This window comes from Diplodia corticola (genome assembly GCF_001883845.1).
Source record: "Diplodia corticola strain CBS 112549 chromosome Unknown scaffold45, whole genome shotgun sequence".
Taxonomy (NCBI): domain Eukaryota; kingdom Fungi; phylum Ascomycota; class Dothideomycetes; order Botryosphaeriales; family Botryosphaeriaceae; genus Diplodia; species Diplodia corticola.
Window position 1 is genome coordinate 180070 of NW_017971524.1, and position 13451 is coordinate 193520.

The following is a 13451-nucleotide window of genomic DNA, read 5'->3' on the forward strand; positions in this document are numbered from 1 at the left end:
GAAGCAGATGCCGAATCGTACCGGAGGCTAGCAACGGATATCCAAGGGCGTGCTTCCTTTAAGACCTGTCTTTATTGTCGATTGGCTCTTTGCTTTCTACCACTGCCGGTGGCCGGACTGTCAGGAGATTTCTTTAGATTATCGGCCAGTTGACGCAATGGATTGATGGTGCAAAGATAACATGATGATCCCAAAAACCCTGTGAGCTCCACATTGTGGAGAATTGAGACTTGGGACGCGAGTAAAGCGTAAATCAAATCACTGCACATGTTCCACATGCTCCGTGGCTCCTCCCGCCTTCTGGCCAGACAGTCCGCCGTGATCCTTCACCTCCTGCGCCGCGGCATCTCCAATGGCCGTCCGGTACTTGGGGAAATTCGCGACCGAAACGTTGTTCAGGAAGAGCTCGTCGATCTCTTCGAGCGTACGGCCCTTGAGCTCGGGCATGCAGAAGAAGAAAAACCCCATGCAAAGGAAGTTCGCGGCTGCCCAGATGTAGCCATATTTTGCCCCCTACAAGAGCCACTCAGCAATTTAATTCCTGCAATCGGCATAGAGAAATGATGACACTTACCCAGTCCATTTCCCCCGGGTTGATGAAGTAGGGAGTGCAAAACGCCGTCAGCCAGGCCAGGAAATAGCCCAGACTCGTGGCGGTCCCCACGGTCCACGACCGCAGCCTCGTGCTCACCAGCTCCGTGGCAACCGGATAGCTCGCCGCGCCGACGCACGAGTTGTAGCCGAAGAAGAACAGCGCGGTGAAGGCGATCAGGCAGTCCCGCTGCTGGACCACGGTGCTCGTGGCCACCGACGCCGCGACCGCCAGCGCCAGCATGCAGACGCCGCAGAAGGCGGCGCCGAACATGAGCACCGTCCGCCGCCCGGCCAGGTGCCGCATCGCGACCATGCCGACGTTGACGCCGATGAAGCCGACGCACGTGTTCATGACGGAGAACTTGAACGCTTCGTCGACGCTGAGGCCGCCGACGATCATGAAGTACGTGGCGTAGCTGATCAGGAACCAGATGCCCGACGCCGTCTGGCAGGCTATCATGCCGTAGCAGAGGAGCGTGCGGCGGAGATCGCTGTCTGTAGAGGGAGGGAAGTGAGATTCGGCGACAGGAGAGCGGGGAGGATTCCGACCTACTCTTGAACATGTCCAGCGCACCCACCGTGGTTGCAAGGCGCTTTTCTTCTTCGATGCCCTTGACCATCTCGGCCCATTCGAACTCAAGGTGCTCCGCGCTCAGCGAGTCTCCGCGGAGAGTCTCCAGAGCCCTGCGCGCTTGGCCTGTTTTGCCCTTGTTGAGGAGGTAGCGGGGCGATTCAGGGACGAAGCACAGCCCGACTGTGAGGAAGAGAGGGACTATGAATAGGGTTCCGAGCGGGATCTGGTAGGACGCTTTGTCCAGTCTGTTCTTGACCGCGTTCGTAACCGCCGCGCCGATGATGCTGCCAATGTTCACCCTACCGAGCATCAGACAAACGTACTCTGCATGCGAGGTCGGTTCCACGGGGCGGAGCATACCAGTATGCAAACAGAGCAACGATTACAGCGCGCAGATGCGCCGGTGAAGCTTCTGATGTGTAGATGTTGGAGAAAGTGACCAAGAATCCATTGGCGAACCCAAGTATTAGCCGTCCAACGTATACAGCTCCTTGGTCCTCGGCCGCTATTTGAATGATGCATGCAACAACATTGAGCATGCATGCCGTCCACAGAGCCGTTTTGCGGCCGTAGAAATGGGCAAAAACGCCGGCGGTAAGGGACGACAAGAAGGAACCAAGCGTCAGCAGGCTGGTAATGAGCTGCTGAAAAGTTCCCTGTGTGCCAAGATTAAGCATGCCGCACAATTTGGTAGAGCCTTCGCCAACATACATCAATGGCATAGCCGCCGGCGCTGCTCGGGTCGGGGTAGCCGAAGACGATGAGGAAGCCGGGCATCGCCTGTAGACCGCCCACGGCCGCCAGGTCTAGGCCGTATTGCATGTTCGCGATCGAAACAACGGTGCAGATGAGCAGGCATTTTCTGTTTGCCCATAGCGAGGTTTGCGGCATCAGCATGGTATCCGACATGTTGACGGGTTCCTTCACGTCGCGCGTGCCGGAGACGGCGAGACGGTGACGCATTTAAGAATGTTTCGGAACCATGCAAGCGAATAAATTGCATGCAAGCCATCGCATGGGGCCCCGCACTTCGGCAGTGTAAAGGACCATTCGTGCGGGGAAGAGTCGATCTCAAGCCCCGAAACACTTTTCAATGTCCTCTACTATTGTACCGTGCTCAGCTCCGGAAATATGATAGGGATCGTCTCCAGGCCGGCATCCGATAGTAAACATCCAGCAACCGAACTTCTTCCGCCGTCAGTATATGCCGTCCGCTCTTGAGGTCGGCCGTGGCTGGATCCTGTAATTTGGTGCGGTATATGGCCTTGTGGACGGCGGTAAAGACAACGACTATGACAGCCCCAATCATGTACTGGAAAAACGAATACGCAGACACAGAAGTAGATCCCTGTTCTGGTCAGTCTTGTTTATCCGAGCAGATGTCAGGTGGGAGAAAGCGGGACTTACGATGGGAACCAACCCGATGTATATGCAACAGACCAGCAAAAGCACGCTACAGACGAAGAGCCAAGCCGTAGGAAAGGGCCAAGCCCAGCAACTCCATGCGTGCAGCTCGTTGAAAAGCGGATCGCCCTGGACTTTCAGAGCCGCACGGAACCTCCAAGACGTGAGGCAGACCACAAGCCAGACGATGAAGAGAGAGGAAGAAGTGATGGAATTCAGCCACGTAAACACCTCGGCCCCGGTATCTGCGCCTGTCAGCCGCCGAAAATGCAAAACGTGTCTGGAGCTGCTTACTCGACAGATTGATGTAGGTCAACATAGTCCCAGTAGCCAACGTAATGGCCAAGCTCCATCTTGGCCGTCCTCTCGAATCCACCCTCGCCACGAATCGCGGGATGAGCTCTTGCTCCGCCATAGAGCGCAGCACTCTGGACGATATGTAGATGCTTTCCACTGCGACCCCGGCGATGCCGATGATGATGACGACATTGAAAAAGTCGGGCACCCCTGAGATGCCGGCGTCGTTCATGGCAATGACGAAGGGAGACGCTGCAGAACCCGATCCGCCAAATAGGCGGTCGTCATTCATGGGAATCATCAGTGTGCACAACACTACGCTTGACATGTACAGAACCGCGTTGCGGTACGGAATTAGCTTTGTTGCGCGCCCCATGGAGACTCGCGGCGCGTCCGCTTCGCCGGCCAGGATGCCAACAAAGACTTGGTCGCCGACGGCCCAAAGGGCAAGGAGGGCGCAGTTGGAGAAGCCCTGTATACGCATCAGCGAGGCTCGATGGAAAGTCGAGGCATAGCAAACCTGGAAGCCATTTGCAAAAACCGGTAGAGTCCTCCAATACTCGCCGTTGTGGACGCGGCCGGTGGGGCCACCTCCGGCAATGATAACGATGGAGACGATGATGACGATGGTCAACCCGATTATCTTTAGCAAGCTTGCGAAGTACACGTAATAGGCAAAGTACTTGTTGGGCAGCAAGAACAACGCAATAACGAACACCATGAACACCGATACTGGTCCGCGTCAGCGCAGCTCGCCAAGGTAGGGGTACGTCTTGCTTACACCACACAGCCTCATGAACAGACTCCTTTGCCCAATAGTTCACAATAACGGTGAAGACAGTAGCCTCGGCAGAAGATACGGCGGTCCATCCTAGACAGTATCAACCAACGAACGACTTCGCATGCACAGGGGAGCCTACCCAGCCACTCTGCAAAGCCAGCCGCAAAGGCCAAAGATGGATCGAGCCAGCGCTGAGCATAGTTCACGAAGTTTCCAGAGACGGGGAAGGCGATTGTCATTTCCGCGAGCGTTTGGAGAACCGCACCAACGCAGGTGCAAAGAAGGGCGTAAGCGATTACCATGTTACCAGGTCCGCCTGCATGACTTGTCAGCTACACGTGGGCAATCCGTGACGCGTCCGGAAAACACATGCCAGTATGTAGTGCTTTCCCCATTGCAACCAGCAAACCACTCCCGATGTTGCAACCCAAGGATCTGCAATGGCATCAGCACCGACTATTGCTACCGCGGATTCGACGCCGCTTACATGACCTGCTTTCCATTAGGACTCAGTGTATCAACCAGGAGGAAGACTCGTGTTCTTACGTGGACCATATGGGGAGACACATCACGTTTGAGCTTTTCCCCTTCCTTCACTTCGATCGTTTCGCCAACACCGAGGTCACTGTCCGCCGGCGCAGGGATGGCCTTGACAGATTCCTTGTCCGATCTTGAATCCATTGGCGGGATGAGTCAACGCCACGGGGCAACAGAGGAGGTAAGGTACCGGGCAATCTCAAGGAGGCAGGCGACGTTTTCAGCTTTTAATACATCATCTCCGGCGCGGTGGGAAGGTCGATTCTTGATAACAGGCTGGCGCAATCGAATCCCACCCTTTCCAACAAGCAATGGCCTGCAAGCCTCCATGCCGAAGAGCCCTGCAATACAGAGCCAAAGTGACACTCTCCATCCAGACGACGAGGCAGTTGGCTGCACTATCGCGATAGCACGGATGTAGGGTCGCATCATGTCGATAAGGGAGAGTGGGATGAAACGGGTAGGGTAGGGTTGGCCTTCCTTCCCGAGTCCCGACCATGTGTATCCGGTGGGTCCACAGGCGGGGGCCTTGGAATGCAGGGGCACGGGGGTGGTTTGGCCACCATCTTACCTACAACCTCCTTCGTCGCCGTCACCTCACAACCTCGCCGCCGCCGCGCATGTGGTTTGCAAAGCCAGGTGATATATTATTGCTACAGATTCCGGGGGTCTCTTCGCACTGAACTGCTGCACTCGCCGCCGCTGGAGCTCCATCTCTAATCTACGTACCATTCAAGGAAACGGACCTACAAAACGATCGAAAGACGAATCACACGCCCAGCTTCTCGCTCGCAAGCTTGACGCCCTTGACGCGGCTGGCGATCTTCTGGAAGGCAACGTCCCGGGCGAAGTCGGGCGAGCCGTGCTTGGGCTTCACGTCGATGCTGAAGGGGCTGAAGCCGCAGTCGTCGGTGGCGCCGAGCTGGTCGACGGCGATGTGCTTGGCGGCGTTGACGAGCTGGTCGGCGACCTCTTCGGGGGTCTCGACCTTGGGGTTCAGCGGGTCGATGACGCCGATGAAGGCGACCTAGGCGGACGGAGGGTCAGTCGATGGCGCGCGCGCACACAGAGACGGGGAGTGGGAGCTTGCCTGCTTGACGCCGTCGGCGTCGCGGCGGATGCACTGGCCGATCTCGCGGTAGACCTTGTCCTTGTCGGGCTCGCTGGCGCACTGGATGAGGAAGTAGCCGGCGTTGATCTGGAACATGCTGGGCAAGAGCTCGTGGTAGTCGACGTCCTTGCTGTGGACGCTGTCGCAGTCGCCGCCGGGGCAGGTGTGCACGCCGATGTTGGCGCGCTGGGCCGGGGTGAAGCGGGCGAGCACGCGGTTGTTCAGGTCGATGAAGGTCTGCAGCAGGTTGGCGCCGGTCCACGGGTTGCGCGGGTCGCGCTTGGTCGCCAGCCGGCCCTCGGTGAAGTCGATGCTGACGCGCGCCGCCCCGGCCTCGAAGCACTGCCGGATGTCCTTCTCGCACTCGTTGACCAGGTCGTCGACGAACTGCGCCCGCGGGTAGCCCTCGATCTCGCCTGTCGCCGCATGTCAGTGCAATCTGCAATCCCTCCCGCGCCCCCCTCCAACCACTGACCTTGCAGCGGGTACAGCAGGTAGAGCATGCTGGGCGCAATCACCGCCTGCTTCAGGCTGGCCTTGGTCGCCAGCGGCTTGCTCTTCTTGTAGTAGTCGGCCGCATACGTCGTGTACTGCAGCGGGCCCTTGACGAGCCGCGGCAGCTGCCTGCTGTGCCCGTCGTCGAAGATGGCGAAGAACTGGCCATCCGCCGCGAACTTGTCCGACAGGCCCTTGCCGCCCAGCGTGTCGATGATGGGGTAGGTCGCAAACGAGGACGCCTGGCACCATCGCAGTCAGCCCGGAACGCCGCTAACGCAGAATCGCATATATATATATACCCGCTGCTCGCCGTCCGTCACAAACTCGGCCCCCGTCTCCTCGGAACGCTGCACAGAGTCGGCCGCCGCCTTGTCCTGCGCCTCCAGCAGCTGCTCGCGCGTCGCCGTGCCCGCGTCATACGCAGCGAACATGTCCTGCAGGTACTTGGGCCGCGGCAGGGATCCAACGGGCTCGGTAGGGATGGGCATGGTGTCTTGGTTCAATATGTTTCAGAAGCACTTGCGGTACCGAGGATTTGGGAGGAGAGGGAAGTTGTGCAGATGCACACATCGTGGGATGCGGGGCGCGACAGGCGCGACCGCCCGCCACGAGTCGCGCCCGCACGTGGAGTCGGCCCATTGCGGAATGTCCCGCCGTTTGACAGCTCAGTTTGTGGAGAGCTAAACCAGCCGCAGTATGGCCAATCCCGTTTGGAGGGTCTCTGTGGAGCTCTCAATATCAGGAATCCCAGTCGACCCTCGTAGCCGCCGGTCCAACGGCCGGCCACCATTCCCGTTTGCCGCGCTTAGCGCGTATTCCCTTTTTTTTTCCCTCACCAATTGGCCATTGACCGTGACCCCAGCGAGCTTCAGTGCGGTTTGAACTCCAGTGATAAGCCCAGGCGTTTGAAAGTGGGGCAGAGGGATCAGCACTCTCACTATCACCAGATCACGAACTCTGGCGGTCAATTCCTATTCCGCTCAAACTCCGGCTTTGCGAGGTTGAGATAAACATTGAAAGCTATCTGGTCCTACACCGGCCTCGCCTTTTGCGGTCAGCAGCAAATTTGCCTTGACAACAGCTACCCAGCCTCCAGCTAGAATTGCACCTCCATACAGTACCGGCAGAGAAGAAAGGCAAACATTAATCATCCGGAGTAAAGACGTCGTGTTCCTTGCTGTGTTGAGTGTACTCCCGGGTCGGCCGGAAGAGTGCAGACGAATGGGCTATCGGCCATCATGACGCGATTGCCATGAATGGTGAAGAATGGTTTCTTTTGAGCTAGCCCATGTCGTATTGTCTGGTCGAGACGGGATAAGAGGCATCATGCGTCCTTTGTTGCAGTCTCCGGCTTTTGTTGTATGTCGTCATGACGAATGCGGTGAAGGCAGGAGTGATGATCATCACTTTACTTAGCCTTACGCAACCCTCGCTTGTTACCATTGGCGATGGTATTGCTTTCTCCCTGGAGAACCCAGATCCAACGACCACGGGCATGTGCGTATCAAACGACAGCGAGTTTGACGAGACCACAAACCCGCTGCGAAGAGCTTGGGAAGGAAAACCTCAAACACATCATCCGCACATAATTCGTAACAGCTGGTTTGCCTCCTCGTCGGCTGCCCAATGGACAATGACATTGTCACTGTAAGTTTGAGTACCCAGCCTCCTCGCACAACCGCATTCTGTGTATCAGGCATTCCACACAGGGTAACTATATTGTATTCATTACTGTCACAATATCCGCTGCATGCCACCGACCTTCATGGGACGAGCAGGCGCACGTCAAAGAGGTTCGATGGGGCGAGATCCACCCGAACAATGAAGGAACTGAGCGTGCTAATGGACACTGCTGCCTCACGAGCGGGGATGTTCAGACGCCTATCAAAGGCAAGCCGTACATGTAACAACATCGATAAAGTGTAAACGCAATACCTGGTATCTAAGAACTATTTCCTCCGCGCTCTCCCCCCTCCTCACCCGTCTATTATTTTTAACTTTTATCCACAACGGCGAGAACATCCCCCTTTCCCGCCCTACCTACTCACCGTCAAAGCCGACACATCATCCTCGGCGGCGGCCTGCTCTCCAACGCCTCACTCAAATCGCCATACAGCTCCAACGACCGCCTGACGCGATACTCGTCAAACGCCTCGGGCCGCGCCACCCGCATGATCCACATGGCCGCATACACCTCCTCCTCGTCGCTCAGCGGCACGTGGCAGTCGTGCATCAGCTCGTCCTCCTCGATGCGCTCGACGTCGTCCACCACCTGCGCGATGCGGCACCGGTTCAGCAGCCCGACGGGCGCGTCGTTCGCGAACCCCGCGCCCTGCGCCGCCACTGACCGGTAGAAGTCCAGGTACCCGATCCCGTACCCCTCGGCCGGCCGCCGCGCCTCATCTGGATGCAGGCTGCCCCGCAGCGCCGCCTGCACGAACTTGTGCGCGCGCAGCCCGCGCGCCAGCGAGCGCCAGTCGTATAATAATGGCCGCCGCACGTCTTCTTCTTCTTCTCCGTCTTCTTTTCCTTTTTCTTCTGCGGCGCCGGCGGCCGCCGCCGCGTCCCGGTCCTTCTGCCGGCACTGGTCGGCGTCGAGGTCCCAGAGGAAGGGGACGAGCTCGCCGGCGACGAGGGCGTCGCGCCAGAAGGACTGCCGCAGCTCGATGCGGTTGGCGAGCGGCTTGCTGCAGCGCCGCAGCCGCAGCGTCGAGCATGCCGGCAGGAAGGATGTGATGCGTTGCAGCACGTCGATCGGCATGCCGTCCAGGGAGGGGCGCGGGTACTCTTTCGCGTTGTCGTCGTCAACGTGGTATGCCGATGGTACTGGTGATGTCGATGTCGACTCGTCGTCGGCGTCGTCGTCCGATACCGGGCGGAGCTGGGAGAGGACCCATTCCGTCAGGTTGGGGATGTTGGCGGGGTCGGCGCAGAGCCACTGTGGGGCTGGCGGTCAGCACGCGCGTTGTGTTGGTTTGGGATGGGGGGATTGTTTGCTCTGGCATGGCATGCTTGCTCGGGGGCGGTCGACGTACCTCCCATCCGCGTTCCTGGCCCCAGAAGTTGCGCCAGAAGCGTGCGGCGCCGTAGTAGCCGTGCTCCCATCTCACGCTGTGCGAGTGGCTGGCGATGCGGTAGTGCAGCCGCTTGAGGGAGAGGTAGAAGTGGTGCAGGACCGAGTTCGTCGAGGCTTCCGGGTGGGCGCAGCGGAAGAAGCTGTGGCGGCGCACGCGTTCGGCGATGGCCATGCATGTGCTGTGCATGCCGTAAACCGGTCCGTTGAGCTCGCCCCCTCTCAGGAACTTGTTGATGGTTTTTTGTCTTGAGCTCTCAATCTGCTCGATTGCCTGCACGAGGGAATCAATGCCCTCGACTTTTCTCCGGTCCCCGTCCTCGTCGGCGACGAAGGTGTTCTGGTCGACCGCGGTGCATTGGCGCAACCACTGGGCATTGTTAGTCTGGAGAAGAGTCGAGGCAGGGCGTCAGGCGGCAGGCTTACATCCGTGTCTTCTGACGAGATGACTGAAGCATCATATGAGTACGGCGACCCTCTCGCGTCTGGATCGACGTCCAGCGAGCTGAAGGGACATCCGCAGATGCAGCAGTACGTGGTGGTTGCGCGACACATGGCGTTCTCTCGGCCTTCTCGAAAGCCGGCAGGGCGCGAGCCTTTTGTGGAAGCTATTGTGGGGCGATAGGGATCCGTCTCTCGACGGTGGTGTGGTCGCGCCTGATCTCATGCAGGTCCGCGATCAATGTGCTTCCGGAACTTTTTCGTCCTGTCTCAATTGCACCCCGACTGCTGCAGCCTGCTGTGCCGAAGGAGCCATGGGTTACAAATTGCTTGACTGCACTTGGCAACTGCTGGCATCCGGGCTTATCGAACCCCACGCCTCTCTTCCGATCGTGTGTTTGCAAGGATGGATAGGGCCGAATCCGGAAGTCGTATGAGTCAGCTGCAAAAGCTGACCATACCCTCTCATAGCTTCTAACTTGTAGATATATACATAGCTACGAGCTGGGTGGGAACCAGGCTGGAAACAAAACCCGTTCTTCCGAGATCCGCAACCTAACAGGGCTTGCCCGCCCGAACAGAAACACAAGGCGAAATAAAATGGTTTGTACAGTTTGTGGGCTGCTCAATATTGACATTGAAGGACATCACTCGGCGCTCTCTGTTCGATGAGTCAGCTGCCACCGTCTTCTATAGGTGGAAGTGCAATTCGCACAAGCACTCAGCTGCTTGGAGAGCTCCGAAGCCACCACCTCGTGCACGGGGGAAGTCGGGTGCAACGTGTTCAGCCAGAAGTATTCGTTCACAGCAACACCGCACGCAGCGATTGTCGTGTTTTGCTCATCAGTGCCGCTATAGAAAGCACCCCTGTCAGTATCGTTGGACAAACCAGTGACGGGCGAACAAAACACGGGAACATACTTCTCGTAGTCCGTGCAGTAAGTGGTGGTGTTCTTGAGGCCGGCGGTCAGGGTGTAGCTCGAGGGATCATCCAGAACTTCGTTGAAGAGCGTGTGGGCATCGAACGTGAAGACGGTCGCGTCGGCATTCTTCTCCTGCAGAGACGAGGCGAGGTTGGAGATGCGCGTGTTGAAGTCGGCGACAACAGGCTTCTCGAGAGCGACGCTGTCGCTGCCTTGGGCACTGGTGAGGGGCGTGCGCTCAAGAGGCGGCACATTGATGAAGAGAAAGTTGCGAGCACCACTGGTGTAAAGCTAAGGGACCACTGTCAGCCATATCCTTTGAGATGCTTGCACTCTGCGGAAGTTTGCCCACCTGGTCGACAAGGCCACTGTATTCGGTGAATATGGAATCCATAAAGGTAGTATTTGTGGACCAGTAGCTGTTTCCAACATCGTTGACGCCGATCCAGATGCTGAAGAGCGTGTTGTCACTCTCCCAGACCTTGCTCGTGCCGTCGGCCCCGTACTTGGGCAGGTACTCGTCCTGGACTTGCTGCTTGAGCGAGAGCACCGTGTCCGCGTAGGGCGCCACAAGTGCGCTGTCAATCGTAGCCCCGCCCGAGGCGAGGTTGTAGGTCTGGAGCAGCGACGCGTTGTACTTGTAGGTCAGGTATCCAACCCAGTTCGGACCGCTGTAGTGTGACGCGTCAGTGAGTCGTCCTATCGCTGGCATCACGGACACGAACGTACTTGGAGGAAGTCCAGCCCCTATCTCAACGTTAGCAGAAAGTCAACCGAGGTGGCAGTCTAGACTTACGGATATGTCGGGTTTCCAAAGGGGTTTTCAGCACTGGGCTGAGTAGAGTCCACGTCAAAGCCAGTCTGCGTGTAGCTGTCACCGCTGCACGTTTATCAGCGAGATGCATAGCAGATGGTCAGGCTTCAATAGGGTACGCACAATGAAAACCAATACTGCAGGCCGCCGAAACCCGGCCAGGAAGCATTGGCCTGGCGGGGAGCTGGGAAGGCCTGGGCTCCGGAAGCGGACAGCGCAGCTGCAATAAGAGCGGAGATTCTCGTCATGATGTATAGAAGTCACAATAGCAAAGTGAACGAATGCAAAGGGTACCGGACCTTGGCGAAAAGAAGCTTGTTGGTAGCGAACAACGGGGGCTATATAGGAGTTTCTTCCTGACACGGAACGACTGGTCGGGTAAAATAGCAAAGCGCCATGACAGGCGGTTCTGGTGCACGGAGGCATTAGGCGTGTTCCTGGTGGTCTGTTGCCCGGTGCTCCGGCGGCCTCCATATAAAATTGGCGGCAACGGTGGATGCGGGGAGAGGATGTGTGCAGAAAGCGGCTGCTCCGTGCCTGAAAGAGGTAAGCTCGGCGGAAGGCAGATCCGGCATGAAACAATGAAACAGCCTCAGATAGAGCAAATGGAGAAATAGACCAGTCCGCCGGCAGGCCGCGCCGAGCTCGCGCACAGCATCGGCTGTCCGTCACAGCCACAAGCGAGTCGGTTTCTGCGTCAGCCTGCACCTCCAGGCAGGCCGGGAGAGGTGGTGCACAACGGCTGAGTTGCTGGCAGTGGCGGACGGCGGGTCGCACCTCAGCGGCTTCTCGCGCAGCGCATGATCGATCGCCCTATCCATGCAATATAAGGAACGTTTCAGGGCGCGGGCGCTGTCGCTTCGCTTGGGTCTCGCCCGTCCGTTCGCTCACCCGTAGGTATTTGATGAGCTTGGCATCGACGTGGGCTGCTTTCTCTGCAGGGCTGAGTGGCTCCCATCGCCAGGCGTTGCCATGCTTCGTGGAGGGAGTAGATACACAGGTAACGCTGGCTGTGCGGATGCCGGGACGGAGTTGGCGAGAATGTCGCGCCGCCTGGCCGTCGCGCCGTGCGGCTCTTCACGGCTCCACAGTGCATCCGCACACGTCGCCGCCCAAGAAGCGCATCACAACGTCGCTGCCCTGTAGCCGCCCGACACCATGGGCTTCAGCATTGGCTCCGTATTCAAGTACCTTTTCTACACCGTCGTAGGCTACGTCCTTGTCGGCTCGCCTCTCCTACGAATCTTCCTCAACGAACGGCCGTCACAGCCAGACCTTGCCGAAGCCTTTGCCCGGAGCGACCGTCTCGTCATCCCGGACGAGAACCTAGTCTGCCCAGACCATGGCTACAACGTCCGCGTCCTCAGCCGCGAGCCGCTCGTCATCTACATCCCCGGCTTCCTGAGCGCCGAAGAGGCCAAGCACATGGTTGCCATCAGGTGAGCTCCGCGCTCACAACTGCCACGTGTCCCTGCATCCTAACCGTCTTGCAGCGAGGACAAGTTCAAGCCGTCGACCGTGTGGACTGGCGAGGAAGAACGCCTTGATCCGAGCGTGCGCGTGTCTGAGAAGGCCGAGATAGACCGCGACGAGGTAGTGCAGTGCATCGAAGAGCGGGCCCGGCTCTTCCAGGGCTGGCGTCCGTTTACCTTTATCGAAAAGCTCTGGACTCAGCGCTACGGACCCGGCGGCCACTATGTCCACCACTTCGACGGGCCAACCAACATTGCCCGAGGCGGTCGGATCTCCAGTTTCATGGTCTACCTGGACGGCAACTGCACCGGCGGCGGCACCAACTTCCCCCGCCTGGAGATGCCGTCTGGCCGGCAGTGGTGCGAGTTTCTTGACTGCAACGACCACGAGTCCGAGGGCATCACGTTCAAGCCCATTGCCGGCAACGCCGTGTACTGGGAGAACTTCCGGCCGGACGGGTCGGGGTACGAGGAGGCGTGGCATGCCGGGCTTCCGGTGCGGACGGGCACCAAGATTGGCCTGAACATCTGGAGCTGGTACCAGCCCGGGTACGACCCGAAGTCCGTCGCGGACAATGCTGGCGGCGAGCAGCCACCCGACAGAGCTGAGCTGTGATTGCCACGGTAGCAGCTGTCCGGCCGTAGACGTGAGTTTCCTGGGTCGAAGCCGATGTCCAGACGCAGATGGAGTGCTCAGACTGTACATATGCATCCAGCCACACGACGCAAGTAAGATGCAATTTCGATGCTTTCGCGGCCCGCCGTGACTGGTGCCTAGGTTGGGGGGCACAGCACAGGCGTCAGGAGGGGCTGCGCGCGGCCGGCCGTGTTGACTAGCAGGGCGGCAGGGCGGCAGGGCGAGAACGGCAGGGCGAGAGCGGCCTTGCCGCCTGCCCTGTTTTGCAAACGCGCCGGGGCGACGACACCATTTG

At 58.6% G+C, this 13451-nt stretch overlaps 6 protein-coding genes across 6 annotated transcripts; 1 reads left to right on the forward strand and 5 right to left on the reverse strand.

The window, feature by feature from the left end:
- Nucleotides 1-258: 258 nt before the first annotated feature.
- On the reverse strand, nucleotides 259-2077 carry BKCO1_4500060 (general substrate transporter; the record flags this gene model as incomplete). The annotated part of the gene is made up of 5 exons (XM_020276222.1): nucleotides 259-513; nucleotides 575-1089; nucleotides 1148-1467; nucleotides 1529-1824; nucleotides 1880-2077. 5 exons carry the CDS (start codon nucleotides 2075-2077, stop codon nucleotides 259-261), a joined length of 1584 nt encoding a protein of 527 aa, XP_020127959.1.
- Nucleotides 2078-2285: 208 nt separating this feature from the next.
- BKCO1_4500061 (amino acid permease) lies at nucleotides 2286-4331 on the reverse strand (the record flags this gene model as incomplete). Its single annotated transcript, XM_020276223.1, has 8 exons — nucleotides 2286-2516; nucleotides 2576-2817; nucleotides 2867-3341; nucleotides 3390-3601; nucleotides 3651-3740; nucleotides 3790-3966; nucleotides 4024-4085; nucleotides 4138-4331. The coding sequence occupies 8 exons, from the start codon at nucleotides 4329-4331 to the stop codon at nucleotides 2286-2288; spliced, it is 1683 nt and encodes a 560-aa protein (XP_020127990.1).
- A 625-nt stretch (nucleotides 4332-4956) lies between these two features.
- BKCO1_4500062 (5-methyltetrahydropteroyltriglutamate-homocysteine methyltransferase) lies at nucleotides 4957-6284 on the reverse strand (the record flags this gene model as incomplete). Its single annotated transcript, XM_020276224.1, has 4 exons — nucleotides 4957-5214; nucleotides 5287-5714; nucleotides 5774-6035; nucleotides 6096-6284. 4 exons carry the CDS (start codon nucleotides 6282-6284, stop codon nucleotides 4957-4959), a joined length of 1137 nt encoding a protein of 378 aa, XP_020127957.1.
- A 1562-nt stretch (nucleotides 6285-7846) lies between these two features.
- On the reverse strand, nucleotides 7847-9424 carry BKCO1_4500063 (f-box domain cyclin-like protein; the record flags this gene model as incomplete). Its single annotated transcript, XM_020276225.1, has 3 exons — nucleotides 7847-8734; nucleotides 8832-9239; nucleotides 9296-9424. The coding sequence occupies 3 exons, from the start codon at nucleotides 9422-9424 to the stop codon at nucleotides 7847-7849; spliced, it is 1425 nt and encodes a 474-aa protein (XP_020127958.1).
- Nucleotides 9425-9957: 533 nt separating this feature from the next.
- Nucleotides 9958-11295, reverse strand: BKCO1_4500064 (carbohydrate esterase family 16 protein; the record flags this gene model as incomplete). Its single annotated transcript, XM_020276226.1, has 7 exons — nucleotides 9958-9971; nucleotides 10032-10162; nucleotides 10232-10524; nucleotides 10586-10904; nucleotides 10963-10980; nucleotides 11030-11113; nucleotides 11171-11295. 7 exons carry the CDS (start codon nucleotides 11293-11295, stop codon nucleotides 9958-9960), a joined length of 984 nt encoding a protein of 327 aa, XP_020127955.1.
- A 910-nt stretch (nucleotides 11296-12205) lies between these two features.
- BKCO1_4500065 (2og-fe oxygenase family) lies at nucleotides 12206-13135 on the forward strand (the record flags this gene model as incomplete). The annotated part of the gene is made up of 2 exons (XM_020276227.1): nucleotides 12206-12486; nucleotides 12541-13135. The coding sequence occupies 2 exons, from the start codon at nucleotides 12206-12208 to the stop codon at nucleotides 13133-13135; spliced, it is 876 nt and encodes a 291-aa protein (XP_020127956.1).
- Between the last annotated feature and the right edge of the window lie 316 nt (nucleotides 13136-13451).